The 15,719-nt window shown below is 39.7% G+C and overlaps 1 protein-coding gene across 6 annotated transcripts in view; it reads right to left on the reverse strand.

Annotated features, from left to right (window-relative positions):
- LOC149790204 (neogenin-like) overlaps window positions 1–15,719 on the reverse strand; it is a 60,756-nt gene that overhangs the window by 26,247 nt on the left and 18,790 nt on the right. For 4 of the 6 annotated variants that reach the window (XM_089972201.1, XM_089972202.1, XM_089972204.1 and 1 more), the window contains exon 4: window positions 6,597–8,081. The exons of 1 other annotated variant lie outside the window; for it this stretch is intronic. In XM_089972201.1, coding sequence (XP_089828327.1) covers window positions 6,597–8,081 — 1,485 coding nt within the window. The remainder of the gene's footprint in view (window positions 1–6,596; window positions 8,082–15,719) is intronic. One more of the 6 variants, XM_089972203.1, reaches the window with a different exon arrangement.

Below are 15,719 nucleotides of genomic sequence, written 5' to 3' on the forward strand. Positions count from 1 at the left end.
CTGACGATGTATACTTAGCGCTGGGAGATGGTGTGAATCAAAAGTTTGCCTGACGATGTATAATTAGCATTGGGAGATGGTGTGAGTCAAACGTTTGCCTGACGATGAATAATTAGTGTTAGGAGATGGTGTGAGTCAAACGTTTTCCTTACGATGTATACTTAGCGTTGATAGATGGTGTGAGTCAAAGGTTTGCCTGACCGAGTATACTTAGCGTTGGGAGATGGTGCGAGTCAAACGTTTGCCTGATGATGTACACTTAGCGTTGATAGATTGTGTGAGTCAAACGTTTCCCTGACGATGTATACTTAGCGTTGGGAGATGGTGTGAGTCAAAAGTGTTTCTGACGATGTATACTTAGCGTTGATAGATGGTGTGAGTCAAAAGTGTTTCTGACGATGTATACTTAGCGTTGGGAGATGGTGTGAGTCAAAAGTTTTTCTGACGATGTATACTTAGCGTTGATAGATGGTGTGAGTCAAAAGTTTAACTGACCAAGTATACTTAGCGTTGGGAGATGGTGAGTCAACATTTGCCTGCCCGAGTATACTTATCGTTGGGAAATGGTGTGAGTCAAACGTTTGCCTGACGATGTATATACATGGGGTGGAAAGAACGTGTGAGTCATAATTTTGCCTAACCATATATATTTAGAGGTGAGAAGATATAGCGGTTCATAATTTTGGCTTAAGAATAAAATATATTCAATACAAATGTATTCAATATACTTTCTTCAGGATTCTGATATCGTTCAGAAATGGGAAATTTCACTCTACTACATCTGAAGAGTTATACTCTGCGATCCAAGAGGTGTAGCCATAACACTGTAAAATAATTTGCAATTCGCCTTCTATTGGATAAAAATGATAATACAGACCACACAATTATAAATGACATTACGTTGTAGACTGCAGATTTGCACTTCTTAATATTTATAGATCGAATATAGAGAGCCCAGATTTGGAGTTTGATATAAAAAAATATACCGTTGCATTTTGAAAAGTTATACATGTTATAATTGGAGGGATTTAACTTTCGTGACGGATCCAGATATAGATAATTTCAATTATAATAATACAACTAATCCAAAGCATGAGACACTGTCTCAGATATATGTATAGAACATAGTTTACGAGATATACGGAGAGAACGTGATATTGGGATGAATAGGTAAACCTGGAGGATATGTAATCCAGATCAGCAAGCCTGACTAGACCTTTCCTTATTTGGAAAATTTCTTCGCAACTATTGAAAATGTAAATGTTGCACCTGAGAGAACTAATACGAATAAATTAAACAAACTCGAGGGATAAAGATCATAAGATGGATAGAGCGAGAGAGCTAGAGTGATAAGGACTGAAGGAGACAACGTGACCATTACTTCTCTAATTTAGACAAATATAAATTATATACGTAAAATGATCAAACCTCTTTTTAAAGTCAGTGATTCTTTAGCACAGTCAGACATAAAGTTTAGATGAAGAAAAAGTATTGTATTTGAAATTACATAAAAAGTATTTAGATAATTGAATACACAAAAAAAACAGTAATTTCAAGTTGAAGACTCTTTCCACTTCCAAATGAATCAATCAAAATTGCATCTGTGTGTATTGCAAGTAAAATTAAAACCGTGCTTCTCACATTTAAAGACAAGAATCAAATATAGTCTTCAAAAAGAATATACATTAAAATGAACATATGAAACCTTATATTTAGTATTTTACACCAAAAAGCACAACATTCATGGACTCTTTCTTTCGGTTTACCTAGAGAAAGGATTTGACTCAGTTGAACGACAATTTATACTAAAGTTAAGAATTTTAAAGAACAAATAATAAATCGTTTTAACGGAACATCAATTCTTCAGTGATTATTAATGGTCAAGTCTCTAACAAGTTTCGTATCTAAAGGAGGTGTAATCAAGGGGATCCACTTGCCCCATATGTGTTTGTTCTATGTGCTAAGATCTGAGTCCATACACTACCAAATAATAAAGAATAAACATCTATATTGTGGCCTACGTTCTTTTTCAGTATGCCGATGGTACATACCTTTCTCTGGTGAGTTCACAGAACTGGCTAAATTCTACCTTAGATCTCTTATATAGATTTAAGAAATTTTCTGCCCTTAATATAGTTTAGTGACAAAACCAAATGAAGGTTTCTTGGATCCAATGTAAAATGGGTAATAACATGAACTTTTGTCCAGAAGTTAAACTTAATTGAGCATGTACTGATTGGACCAAATTTCAACTCTCAATGATCCATTTAAAGTTCGAGAAATAAAAAGCCTGCTAATTCTTCGGAGACAAAACGATTTTAACTCCATTTGGAAAGATTAGAGAAATAAAACTGATCATCTTCAACTGTCCTTATTAAGTCGATCTACTCCTGTTCTAAGTGAATTAATGCACTCTTATTAAGTCCTTCTACTCCGGTTCTGAGTGAATTAATGCACTCTTATTAAGTCCATCTACTCCGGTTCTAAATGAACTAATGCGCTCTTTACATGTCTGCATGGTTTGCGTCATAAGACAAAATTAAAATGAATATTGCTGTGAGGGATTATCAAGGGGAATTAAATATAAATGACATTGGTATTTGTAAATGCTTTGAAACGTACATCGTGTATATGAATGTTACATTACGAGTGTAAAAGCCAAACTTGCTACAATATTCGGTATCAAATACTGATCATGTCTTTCTTCTGGAATAGAATCTGTTAACCCAGTAAAAAGCATCTCAATTCTATATCATTCAAAATGGTCACATCTGAATACTTTTAGGCAATGTACACTAAGCAAGTTTAGGAACAGAAAATAATACCACAGGCTGTTGACATCTGGTCTAATATATTCTGTCTCTGGTACCAGGGCTAAAATTAGCAAGCCGGCATAATTACATGTGCTCGACGCGAGCTTGATGTTGAAAAACAAAAATATCTGAAGGAAAAAGATCATACAGAGTAACAAAACTACCCTACATTACCCCCCCCCCCCCATGACCCGTTCTGACATAGGACCCTCTCTATCATACTATATAAGAGAGAAGGTACGGAATTTCCAGATACTTGGTTCCACCTATGACTCTCAATTTCCTTCTGCTATTTCAGTTTTTAAAGTCACCGACCATACTCTATGGCTTGTTTTACTCCTGAGATATTGTTATATTCATCAAGTCATCATTGACTTTCCTGCGTTGCACCAAACTGAAGTTACGAATGTCACAAGTAAATTGGAAACGTTGTATTGTCATCAGTAGAGGAGCCATGAATGACACCACATAATGTTTCCACTGAACCTGTGAAATACTTCCACGTATCTACAAATGAAAGTAAGTCTCTTTATTTTTGTTATATTTGTATAAATACAAACACCGTCGAATCTCAAACATTCAATTGTCCATTCCGTGTCAATACAATTAACTGATGCATTACCGCAACAATACAAAGAAATTCCAAAATACATTAGTTGTACAACAGCGGCATTTTACAAAATTTAGTTCGTATATACTGTGCTTCGGGTTGTGCTGTAAAATTGTTGACTTGGACCTGAATTGATACAGTGAACATTGCTGGGTTGGATATACTGTAGAAACATTACAGAGCGGTCGTATCCGACAGACTTCAGAGGGAAACATTTTTCAAATAATGTTCTAATCATTGTTAGTCTACCCATGCATATTTTAGTTCTTTCTTTTGTTTATTTCTGCATTCAAACATGAATTGTTTGGCCTTGGCAGGTTTGCAGTCTAGGTTGGTAATTGACGCAGCACTCAAATTTTGAGTGTCACTTAATTTCGGTCTGCAAGGAACACTCATCTACCCAAATTCTTCATCATTTTGAAAGATGGTTATAATTGTGATTAAAAATAATGTTCCTAATGAAATTATGGTATTACTGTAATCGATCAATGTATTACTGCAATCGATCAAGATGGTTATTCCCAGCAAACTTATACATTTTGTCAGAGAGTACAACAGGTATACAATACTATATGGTTGACACTAAATATGGAACAGAAACCGGTCATGTCAGTCTATATTTTTGATGTTTGAAGTTCACTGTTATGCATTATTTGACGGCAATTCCTAGTTGAATTCATAAATGTACAGTACGGTTATGCGTTAAGATCTGTACATGCTGCAGATAAGTGGGAGTATAGAAGTGGAAGGGAGTACGCGAGAGAAGAGGCATAAGAAAATCGAATACGTCTAGGAATGGACATGTTAGATTTAATAACAAAAAAGGAGCATATATATTTTCTAAATGGAAACAGAAAGTTCTCCCAAAAATGTTATTGCATCAATGGTGATTAAAGTGGTATGGCCACTGTAGCAATATAAATTTTATTCCAATGATACATTTCAAAATTTCATTATGAAAATAAAATAATTGGATATATTGTTCTTGTATTTTTATGAGAATATATTACAGATGGATATACATTCAACACCGGCAGTTTGGATTTTTGGATTTTGTAATTGACAATGAATGTCTCTGTTATAACCGTACCCCCACCCCACTCCATTCTCACGTTTTTGACAGTATAAAAACGGAGATCTGTTGATAAATATCATTCCCCTTCTCCCAATCAACAAAGGTGACTAACGTGGCTATTATGGTTGTTATGGGTTAGTATCAACCCTTGCAACTAAACACAATTTAAAGTAGGCTATTCAGTACGTATCATACCGGAAGTCTTTATCATCAGAAGTACATCCATGTAGAAACGATAGGAAGCAACGGAAAAATTTACCCAAAAGCGGTCATTAAACCATAAGTAAACTATTTAACTCGCACGTTCTAAACGTCTGGAGCGTTTCCTTTACGTATATATAAATTATGAGAGGCCGAACGCACTGACAGTGGACGAAATTGAGCGCGTAAGTGACAAAGGGTGAGATCTCATATTGCGCAAGTTTGAAATCTTGTGTTCATCTGGAGAAGGGGGACGGGTTTGTTAATGTAATGTAAACGGAGATTTCAGAATAAAAGAAACAAAGCCCTTTCATTGCCGTTTTCAGGTTCCGGGAAAAGTTTATTTTCAGTCAAAGGGTGAGATTCCTTGGACTATTTATACACAGAAGGTAAAAATAAACTGTCGTCAGCGTCACTATGTACAATATTTAGCTTTTATATTTCTCAAAACAAAAATAACAAAATAGAAAGGGCAATTGATGTAACTCTCAAATTTACGGAATTATTGGGAGCATATCAAATACATGAGCTGCATCGCTCCTGTTGTCTGATGTATAGACTTTCTAATGCAAATATGGCGGCCGTCGTAGTTAAGAATCTCCCGTTTGAATCAAAATACGAAGTTTATGACAGTGTTAGAGTTCTCCTGGTGACAATCAGGTTAGGAATTTGTTGTGACTCTAAGTTTTAAAATGTGTAACAGAAAGAAGAGAAACCATCAATTTAAGTAAAACCAACAAGTTATTTATTCTCTACAATAAAAAGTGAATATTTAAGAGACAACTTCAGTTTTTTTAATTAAATCCCAAATAATCCTAAACGTCCTATCACAAGTCCAAAAAATATAGAATGTTCCGAATGAATTCCAGTAATCAAATACTATTTAAACATGATAATTACAACTTTCAATCATGGACAAAAGTTAGCTATGTAATCATTATGTTTACAATATTTAAAGTAAAACTTTCAGTCATGGACGAAAGTTAAGCTCACAATAAAATATGCATAACTAATTATAAATTCATGAATGAAATGACCAAGTCTTTTGTGTTGTTTCATATCTTTTTTTCTTTTTTTTAAAAATCGGTAGTGGGGTATAAGCAGCAGGGAAAGTACGTGAATACATTAAGACCACAACGGTCCAAAATAAGTCCATAATGGTAAATACAATAAGTCCATTAAGGTCAAACATATAAAACTGAGAAAATTTCTCAACTGGCATGATAATCTTGTTTGGTCATCTACACACATTTATAAATATTCCTAATAAAATTTAATTTGTCTACATCAATTTTTGTTTCGCGTCTTGCTACTGATCCGCGGCGACATGTACATGTATAGCACCTAGTCAGACATATACATGGATAGTACCTAGTCAGACATGTACATAGACAGTACCTAGTCAGACATGTACATGGACAGTACCTAGTCAGACATGTACATGGATAGTACCTAGTCAGACATGTACATGGATAGTACCTAGTCAGACATGTACATAGACAGTACCTAGTCAGACATGTACATCCATTGATAGTACCTAGTCAGACTGCCTCCACTTCAAGTAATGAGGTCAGATTGATACATCACGATTGTATTCAGATTGTTATAAATACTCCAAAAGACGGCTTCAGACATGAAAACATTCAACTGTTGAAGCTGAAAGGTTGCGCACTTCTCGTTCCGTGTGCACGTCAGTGTAGAGCATACTGGCACCAAGCAGCAGAATTTGCTAATCTTACCCTCTCATTGAAGATTTCTATCAATCATTCTTTATTATATGAAGAACTATGCTTTTTACACCAGCGTGAAAATGTGCGTGATCTAATACAAATAGTACTTCATATGAGAGAGAGAGAGAGAGAGAGAGAGAGAGAGAGAAGAAGGAGAGATACGGTACTGTGGATACTCAGACTGCAGGTGTCACCGGTGAAACCGTCCACACACCCCAGTTGGCACAAACCCGTGTCCTGATGGCATATATCGTCTATACAGGTAGCGCTACAAGGGCTTTGACAGAATTCATTATACCACCCTGGACTACATCCCTGGATGCAGTATCCGCTCTCTCTACCGCAAATGTCTTTATTTGTGTCAGTATCCTGGCATCTTAGATTGCAGCTTTTATTGCATTTCTCCCCGTATAATCTGCGTGGACATTTTTCACACACGCCGGTTTGTTTTTCACAGGCATATTTGCCACAATATTCCAAGCACGTCTCGTTACAACTAGAACCAAAGAATCCATCGGTGCAAACTTCACAAAAACCTGTTTGCTTGTCGCATCCAGTAAGGCTTGCATTATGACAGTTCTTGTTGCACTTCTCCGTGCACCGTGGTCCATAAAATCCAGTCACACACAGGTCACACTTTCCTGTAAGTCTATCACAGAATACTGTCTGGCACGATGTGCTGCAAGATTCGTCACATCTCCGTCCGTACCATCCACTCATGCAATCGTCACATGTACCTGTATGTTTGTTACATTGTATTTTTCCCCTGCTGTTTCGCATGCAATGGCCACAGGAACTATTACAGTTAGGACCATAAAAACTACTAACACAACTAAAACAATATCCAGTCAACTGATCACATTTATAACAGTTTTGTGGACAAGAATGGTTGCAATAGATTCCCATCTTCAGTGGTGGACAGCCCATCTGACACACTTCGCCCGTTTCACACTGTTCCGTAGAACTTTCACATTTACTGTTACACTGACATTTGTTGCCATTCCTATGTGGGACACATTTGTGGCACTGGTCGATGCTTGTGCAAGTAACACAGTTAGGAGGACATGACGTTTGGCACGTTGGTCCATATTTTCCAGTTTTACAGTCTGTACAATTATCTCTTCCAGTGCAACTCACGCAATTATCTGGACAATTCAAACAAACACTACCAGTTTCTATAAATTTTCCACGAATGCATGAAGTGCATTTGTCTGGCTCATCTACACATGTCAGACACTCTGGGTGGCACGTGTTCTGACACAATTCTCCATATCGCCCATTTTGGCATTCGATACAGTAACTTTGATTCAAACATCGCTTGCAATGGGCAGGACAAAGCCGACTACAGTTTTCCCCGTACAACCCTGGTGGGCAGGTTTCGTTACAGTAAGGTCCTACCCAATGTAACATGCAAGCAGCACAATGACCTGTTACCTCGTCACACTCATGGCACATACCTGGACAGCTCATGTTACAGTATTGTCCATACCACCCTGTGACGCAACCATTCAGGCAACCATCAGCTGGGTCAAAACCGTGCGTATTTCTGCACCTGAATTGACACGCATCCTTACATGTTTCCTCGAGTATTTCGTAACTGCAGTTGCAATGTAAACTTGTCTCTTTCTCTGATTTGCATTGACGGCAGTCATCTACAAGGAGAAACAGGTTGGACCGGTAGTATTACTCTTTCTATATTGTTTTCTGTAACTTGTTAACGTGTGAAAATAAATACGGGAAGAATAGTAGAATAATAACATGTTTTCATTAAATATGAGCTTAACATATTTCGCTCTGTAAAAGAAACGATACAAAGTCTTTTTAGAAACTAATGACCAATTAGCTTTCCTCGTACTTCAAGGTAATATAGTCACTGATATATAACACAAGCGTTATATCACCTTCACTGATAGACCACGTGAATGCTTGTTACCAGAGCACCTCTGATGTATGCCTTTTGCAACCATTTTGAATTATTTTCCATATTCTTACAAGAAAGTCCCTGGACAGTAAAATGTGTGTTCATTTGGCCAACATCTAAATTCCGATCTTAATGAACCAATTCAGTGTTTCCATCACTACAGAGTGCCATTGACGGGGCGATTGCTCGATTCTTTTCGTCATGCTTTCTCGATCTCTGGATGAGGAAGGTCAATAAATGCTCAGTACAAAATCAATATAGTAATCCTGGATTGTAAAGATATAGTTGCATAATGAACGGTATGATTATGTTAGTAAAGTATACAGTTGAAGTTTTAATTAAATGAATGCCATTAACTTCCCTTCTGCTCTGATGGACCGATTGTTCACATCAACATTCGCCAACTAAAGCATGGCCCAACAAAACCTTTCAAAACAACAGGACGACCCGAAACGTCAATACGGCCATCTTCCATGCCCTAGGATGACCGGAAACGTCAATAGGACTATCTTCCATGCCCTACAATAGGATGACCGGAAACGGCAATAGGACTATCTTCCATGCCCTGCAAACCGTGCGTGACAACTTTGTTTTGGTGGGTCCTTAGTTATGTACTGTTTCGGAATTATAAGACAGGCATTAGTTGAAAAGTACTCAAGCTAAAATGTACAGAGTTTGTGTGTCCTTAAGACAAAAATGTTTCAAACCCATAGTTAATCAAGGACTAGCAGACTGGGACTAAAGAGATTGATCGATACTGGTCATGGGACATATAAGGACTAGCTATTAGAATGGGACTATAAGGGACGGGCTATTAGAATGGGACTATAAGGGACGGGCTATTAGAATGGGACTATAAGGGCTGACAGCATGGTACTATAAGGGACTGGATAGTAGATGGAGACAATCTGGAGTATACGTGATTGTACAATTCATTGTAATGACACCATTCGTTCTAAAAATAAATTTTATAACATAATATAAGAACCCATGAGTAGTTAAGTGGGATACCCTACGTACAATGGGAATTAGCATTACAGGGACCCCTGGGACACTCTACGTACAATGGAAATTTAACATGGCGAAAAATCGTGGGACACTCTACGTACAAGGGGAATTTAACATGGCGAAAAATCGTGGGTCAGTCTACGTACAAGGGGAATTTAACATGGAGGGAATAGAGTTTGGGTTTGTTTAGGGACAAGGGGAATTGAACATGGGATTTTTTTTTTTTTTTTAAATTTTTTAAATTTAAATTTAAATTTAGGCAATTGAAAGGCTATCTCTTTTCGAGAAATATGGCTGGCCCTGAAAAGGGCCTTTGGATTTTTTCTTCTTTTAACTTCTTAACTTTTTCCACCATCCTCTTATTTTGTCCATCATTCCTTTCTTTTTCTTCTTTTCTGTTTCCGGCATCCAGTCCGGGTGGCCCATGGCCCAGAACTTCTCTTGGATTTTCATCCAGTTTGTGTTCAGTTTTTCTAGTTCTTCCTTTTTTTTCTATTTTCTTCTTCTTTTCTTTCCTTTGACCACTTTTCTTTGATCTTCTTGACCTCTTCGGTCAGCACATTCCTCATTAGTTCTTCAGCTTTCTTAAGTTTTTCTGACCCCCACTTCGCGAAACACCAATCTGTCCATTCTGCAATGTCTTCTAGAAAGCACCTTGCACTCGTCACATGATCTATTGCTTCTTTTAACTTACCCACTTTCACATACGGTAGGTTAATTAAACCTCTGATTCTCTTCTCCTCATCCTCTATCATTTCTTTTACAATATTTACTGATAAGTGTAGGCTGGTTACTTGTCTTGAGACGAAGTCTTTTGTCACTGCATACCTCCATTCCTGTTCAACCCTTTCTGCTACACTCAATCCATCTACCATCCAATACCAACTTCCCATAAGATCGTTGTATAAAGCTGAAGCTGCTGGCATCTTCTTGTTTGCTTATTCCGTAGAATGGGCTCCAATGACCAACACTGTTAGTTTTATAGTGAAAGCGCGTACGTGATGGAAAAACATCCCCTAAAAAACATAAAATTGATCTTACCTAGATCATGACCAAACAACGCGCGGACGTGAAGGAAAACATCCCCCTACTTTCTCATTTCATATACTAAAAACCCAAACTATACTCTCCACATACGCTAAGAAACAATAAACAAAATCCATAATCTACTATCCACACAATCGTACGTGAGCGCTTACAAAACCCTAACTATACTCTTCACCTACGCTAAGAAACAATAAAGAAACCCATAATCTACTATTCACACAATCGTACGTGAGCGGGTACAAACACAAACACACAAACACATACCCTCACACTATCTTAAAAAGAGTTAGTGTTTATATTCACACTACTCTACCTACACATTGGCAAATTGATGGTTATTTCTTTTCTAGAGTATTGGGTAGCCCTGAAAAGGGCTGTTTTTTGTTTGGAACTTCATGGACACACCTGGTTAATGGTGGCACCTTCCAGGCCTGGCGCCGCATACACATCTTATCCCCCAGTTACTTTTTACCTTTTGGGGGGAGAGAGCAGAGGCAGGATATGTCGCTTCAGAATCCCAATTTTCGCTCTCTGGGATTCTGAAATTTCTTCTTCTTCTCTCCTTTTCCTCCTCCTCCTCCTCTTCTTTGTATCTTCTCTCCTCCTCTTTGTATCTTCTTTCCTCTTCTTCTTTATATCTTGTCTCCTCCTCTTCTTTGTTCTTCCTCTCTTATCCTTCCCTCCTCCACAATGGCTTCCGCGGCCAGGTCATTTAATATGCGCCTGGCATATTCCAGATGCACATGAAGTTCCAACAGTTTCTCCAGTCTCGTGTTCATTTTTGGTGTTGATCAATCAACAAGGGTAGTTGGACTGCCGTACGAGTTTCAATTTATAGTGAAAGCGCGGACGTGAAGGAAAACATCCCCTAAAAACATAAAATTGATCTTACCTAGATCATGACCAAAAAACAACAACGCTCGGAACCTAAAAGAAACACTCACTCACTTTTTTATGCTACCCATCACTATTTTAAATTTTTTTATAAATCACTTCAATAGACTATCCACATACTCAAAGCAATCCAATCTAACTCCAAATATACACCCCAAACACCAAAAAAGACATCATTTTAATCTACTATCCATACCAACTTACTTAAGCACTTACTAACACACAAACACATACCCTCACATTTTTTAAAAAAGAGTTAGTGTTTATTTTCACACTACTCTACCTACACACATTGGCAAATCGATCGTTATTTCTTTTCTAGAGTATTGGGGTAGCCCTGAAAAGGGCTGTTTTTTTTTGTTTGCTATGGCATTCTTTTTTTAGTTTCTAAGAATGCGATGTCCTCTGAGGATAGACTTTCTGGCGATAGGTCTGCTTCTTCGGAAAGAAAAGAAGAACTCTTTGGTGTCGATACGGCAATCGACAAAGCCTCTGTCAGGTTCAGGTTGCTGCTGCTGCTGTTGTTGTTGTTGTTGTTGTTGTTGCTGCTGTTGCTGCTGTCTCTGAAGTCTCTACTTCTCTGTCCATTCTTCCTTCTCCCTGTTCATTTCTTCTCTGAAGCAAGACATTTTTGCCTGCCCTCATGAAGGCTTCTTTAGGGTTTTGTTTGTCGATGATGACATTTTGGAGAAATTCTTTGCCTTGCGTCAGTGCCGCATCTTTCAAGGCGTGCAATCCGCGTGTCACCATCGGTTTCAACACCGGGGCCACCGAACGAAAGGCCGATTTTAACATATCTCCTAAGCCGTGTCCTCGCTGTCGAGCAACCCCTCGGTACACTGGATACATGACTTAAGAGTCGTGAGAGAACCGTTTTCGAAAATGGAGTTTCACCGTGACTTTTCCTTTGGTGAATGGAATATTTTGTCCCAGATCTCCTTTTATAGCAATGTTGACCGTGTCCAAATACGACTTACTGACCGGCAAATAGTGAGGATGGACAAATTCGCGGTGGACGTGGTAAGTGTTTCCACCTTCCTCGTCAGTGTTCGTGGCAGAATCCACTTTGAAAGGAATGACACGCAGTAACGGTACGGAGGTGTGTCCCACCACGTTGTACTCCACCACATCGGAATACACGAACATCAAATTCAGTCCTTGGTTCAGTTCTACCGGGGCACGAAATAACTTGCTAAAAGACTCGTTGTCGTAAACGATGGGTAATTCGTTTTTCTTCATCATGGTCTTTCTCATGTCCATGTCTCCGCCCGACATGTCATACAATTCAGGACAAAATAAAATGGACAGGATTTTACTCCGTTCAAATTTCATCAAGAAGCGACGAGCTGTTTTGTGGTACTCCATGGTGACATTTTTGTTGACATGCTCCAAAGCTTTCAGAAACACGACATTAAACCTGGAGGTTATGGTGCTGACCAAATGTTGACCACTAAAATAATAGCCTGGGGGAATGAACAAGTGATAGGTGGTGTACTTTTGTGTACGGGTTTTCTTTTCATATTTGACATTGCTATCCATCCACTGTTGCATTTGCTCGTCATGAACTTCCACATCAAAAAAATTTTGATTGGGAAGGACATTGAGGACTTGGGTCGGGTGAATCATTTCTACTAAAGCCACTTCCCAATGGGCTTCGTGATCTAACTGGATGGCCTGAGGTAATTTGGCCGTGTAACAGCACAACGTGTTCTTGGGAAACACCTCCATGGAACTGTCACTGGGTAAAGTTAAGTAAAATTGGTTTTGGTGACTCATAATTCCAGAGTTCTGTGGCTGTCCGAGGGGTTAGTGGACGTCAGAGGCGTGTCTCCGTCTAAAATGGGGTTCTGGTTGTGATTGAAGTGGTGACTGGCACTGGCACTGGACACAAGGTTCCCGGGGTTCCCGTTCGAGGTGAATTTCAGGGAGGGATTAGGAAGCAGGTAACCGATGCAACTGCTCAATAAAATGGTCCACAATTGTTTGTCTCCTTGTTGCAAACTCAAATTGGCGATGGTTGCCCCGATGACACAATACACCACGAAGATTTGGCAGAAAAAGACGATTTGCGTTTTAGGCACACGTTCTCCACACCACACCCACAAGGGTTGTTTTTGTAAATCTTGCACAGAAGAACTAGGTGAAGGAGGAGTGGTCGACGTAGCTGCGTCTGCTGTGATGGTCACTTCTTTTTATAGTCGATGACTTGCGAAGCCACGATCCAAGAATCAAAACTGGGTGGATATCCTTTCCAACGTACTTTGACTTCTTTGACACGTCGTTTGCCCACTTTACGGGTTCTGCGTTCGAGAATGCTTTCGATGTCGTACACGTCGTCTTCTTTTTTGGTGACACGTTGTAACTCGGGCAAATAAAACGTTCCTTTGAGCACTTCTCCGTTCATGTCTTCCAATTTATAGACGGCAGGATGACGGCCATGCACTCGTCCAGTGACACGAAACAATTCGGTCGTCCAGTTAGGTAAGTAACCTTTGTCGAAAGTGCGTTTGGTTTTGCCAATGCGCACCCAATCTCCTACGGCCAACATTCCACTTTTCTCGGGGACAGCCCTCGTCGGGGACGTACCAAACAGGCGCTCAAACACCAACACTTCGTTCTCGGGAGTCACGTCTTGCGGGGCACGTCCGATGCTTCGATGGTAAGATTGGTTGTACGCTTGCACCAGGTGAGGTAAGATGTCGATGTACTTCAGAGTGTGGTGATGCGTAAAATATTTCCACATGCGTTCTTTCAAAGTGCGTTGGAAACGTTCCACGATGCTGGCTTTGGTTTCGGGATTCTCGGTGGTAAAAAAATGAATGTCACGTTTCTTTAATTCTTTTTGGAAAGCTTGGTTCAGCAATTCGGTGCCTTTGTCCGTTTGCCATCGAAGAGGGTGACGACCGCTTTGTTTCAACACCCGTTGCAGGGCTCGCACTAACTCGCTGCTCGATTTGGAAGTCAAGGGCACGACCCAGGCAAATTTGGAAAAGACGTCGATGACACAAAACAAATATTTGTAGCCACGATTGTAGCTGGCCAAATGAGAGACATCGGCTAAATCGGCTTGCCATTGATGATCGATGCCTTCCACTCGGGTGCGACTTCTGGCAAACTTGCGTCGAATGGGTTTGTGTAAAGTGTAGGTAGCTTGTTCTTGTAACCATCGTTGCACTTGAGGTAAACGGAGACTTTTCAGTCGCGTTTTGGCAGCACGATACAATTTTTGAACTCCTGCGTAACCTGCAGGATGGGAGGGATCGTAGTAAATGCTGGCTAAGACTTTTTCCATTTTTTGTGTTGGTTGGTGTGTTAATAAGACACCCGCTCTTGGAGGATGCTACTCTTTTTCTCTTGGGGTATTTTCTTGGATTGCAATGCTTTGCGTGTGCGGCCAGCAATAGGTGTCGAAGAGGAGAAGGATGTCTGAGCGGGGGATATCGGTTCTTGTTTCACTTCTGTCTTCACTTCTGTCTTCACTTTCTTTTTCTCTTGTGAGGAAGAAGGGGTGGCCATCATCTTTTTAATCCATCCAATTCTGGAGGTAGGTGGTGTTGTTAACTTGCGTACTTTTTCTGGTGGAGTTTGAAACCCTTCCTCTTCTTCTCCTTTTTCTGTCTTGGTCACGGGTACTGGTGGTACTGGTACTGGTATTGGTGATGGTGCTGGACTTTTCATCAAGGTCTTAAAATCTTTCAGAGTGGGTAGAGCTGTTTCGTCTAAAGCTTTCTGGTGAAAGAGTTGCAGTCGTTGCAAGAGTTGACCGTACTTTTGCGATTTTTCTGTTTCGGACAAATCTTGGCGATCCATCAAGGACTGCAGTTCGTGTTGTAACTGGGACATCTCGCTCAAATGGGGATTGGGAGGTAAATGCGGGGTGTGTTGTTCTTGCCACCGATGGTATTCCATCCATCGTTTGTAAGGTACTAAAGCTAGTTTTCGTCCTTCCATGGGGTTGTCAGGGGTCGATTCTGAGATCTTGGAACTTATCTTGCTCCCACCAGTCCTCCCAACATGGTTCCCAAGACTCCTTTCAGTATGGGGCCTAACAAGAGAGGTAAAATACCTCCACGTTGCACTAACATCTTCTTTTTTTGACGAATGGGAATTTTCTTTTGAACCATTTGGCGAAGAACGTGACGATGTTTGCCTAAGCATTGTTTCTGGTGTTTGGACAAAGGGATCGTGCCTTTCAAAACGTTCAAACAACATTCGCACACGGTATCGATGATCTCTTTGGAGGCTGTTTGAATGAGTTTTTTTCGTAGGGGTGGAGAAGCTTTGGACAGAACAGATAACATGTCCCCATGTTTGGCTAAACGTGGTGGCAGTCCTTTCCTTTTCTTTCCTTGGGGTTTTCTGGAGGGTGACATCTTTGAGTCTTCAGGAGCACCAAAAAAACACTGATACCCGACTTGGT

The sequence above is a fragment of the Sinohyriopsis cumingii genome, chromosome 10 (assembly GCF_028554795.1).
Source record: "Sinohyriopsis cumingii isolate HCF-2022 chromosome 10, ASM2855479v2, whole genome shotgun sequence".
NCBI lineage: Eukaryota > Metazoa > Mollusca > Bivalvia > Unionida > Unionidae > Sinohyriopsis > Sinohyriopsis cumingii.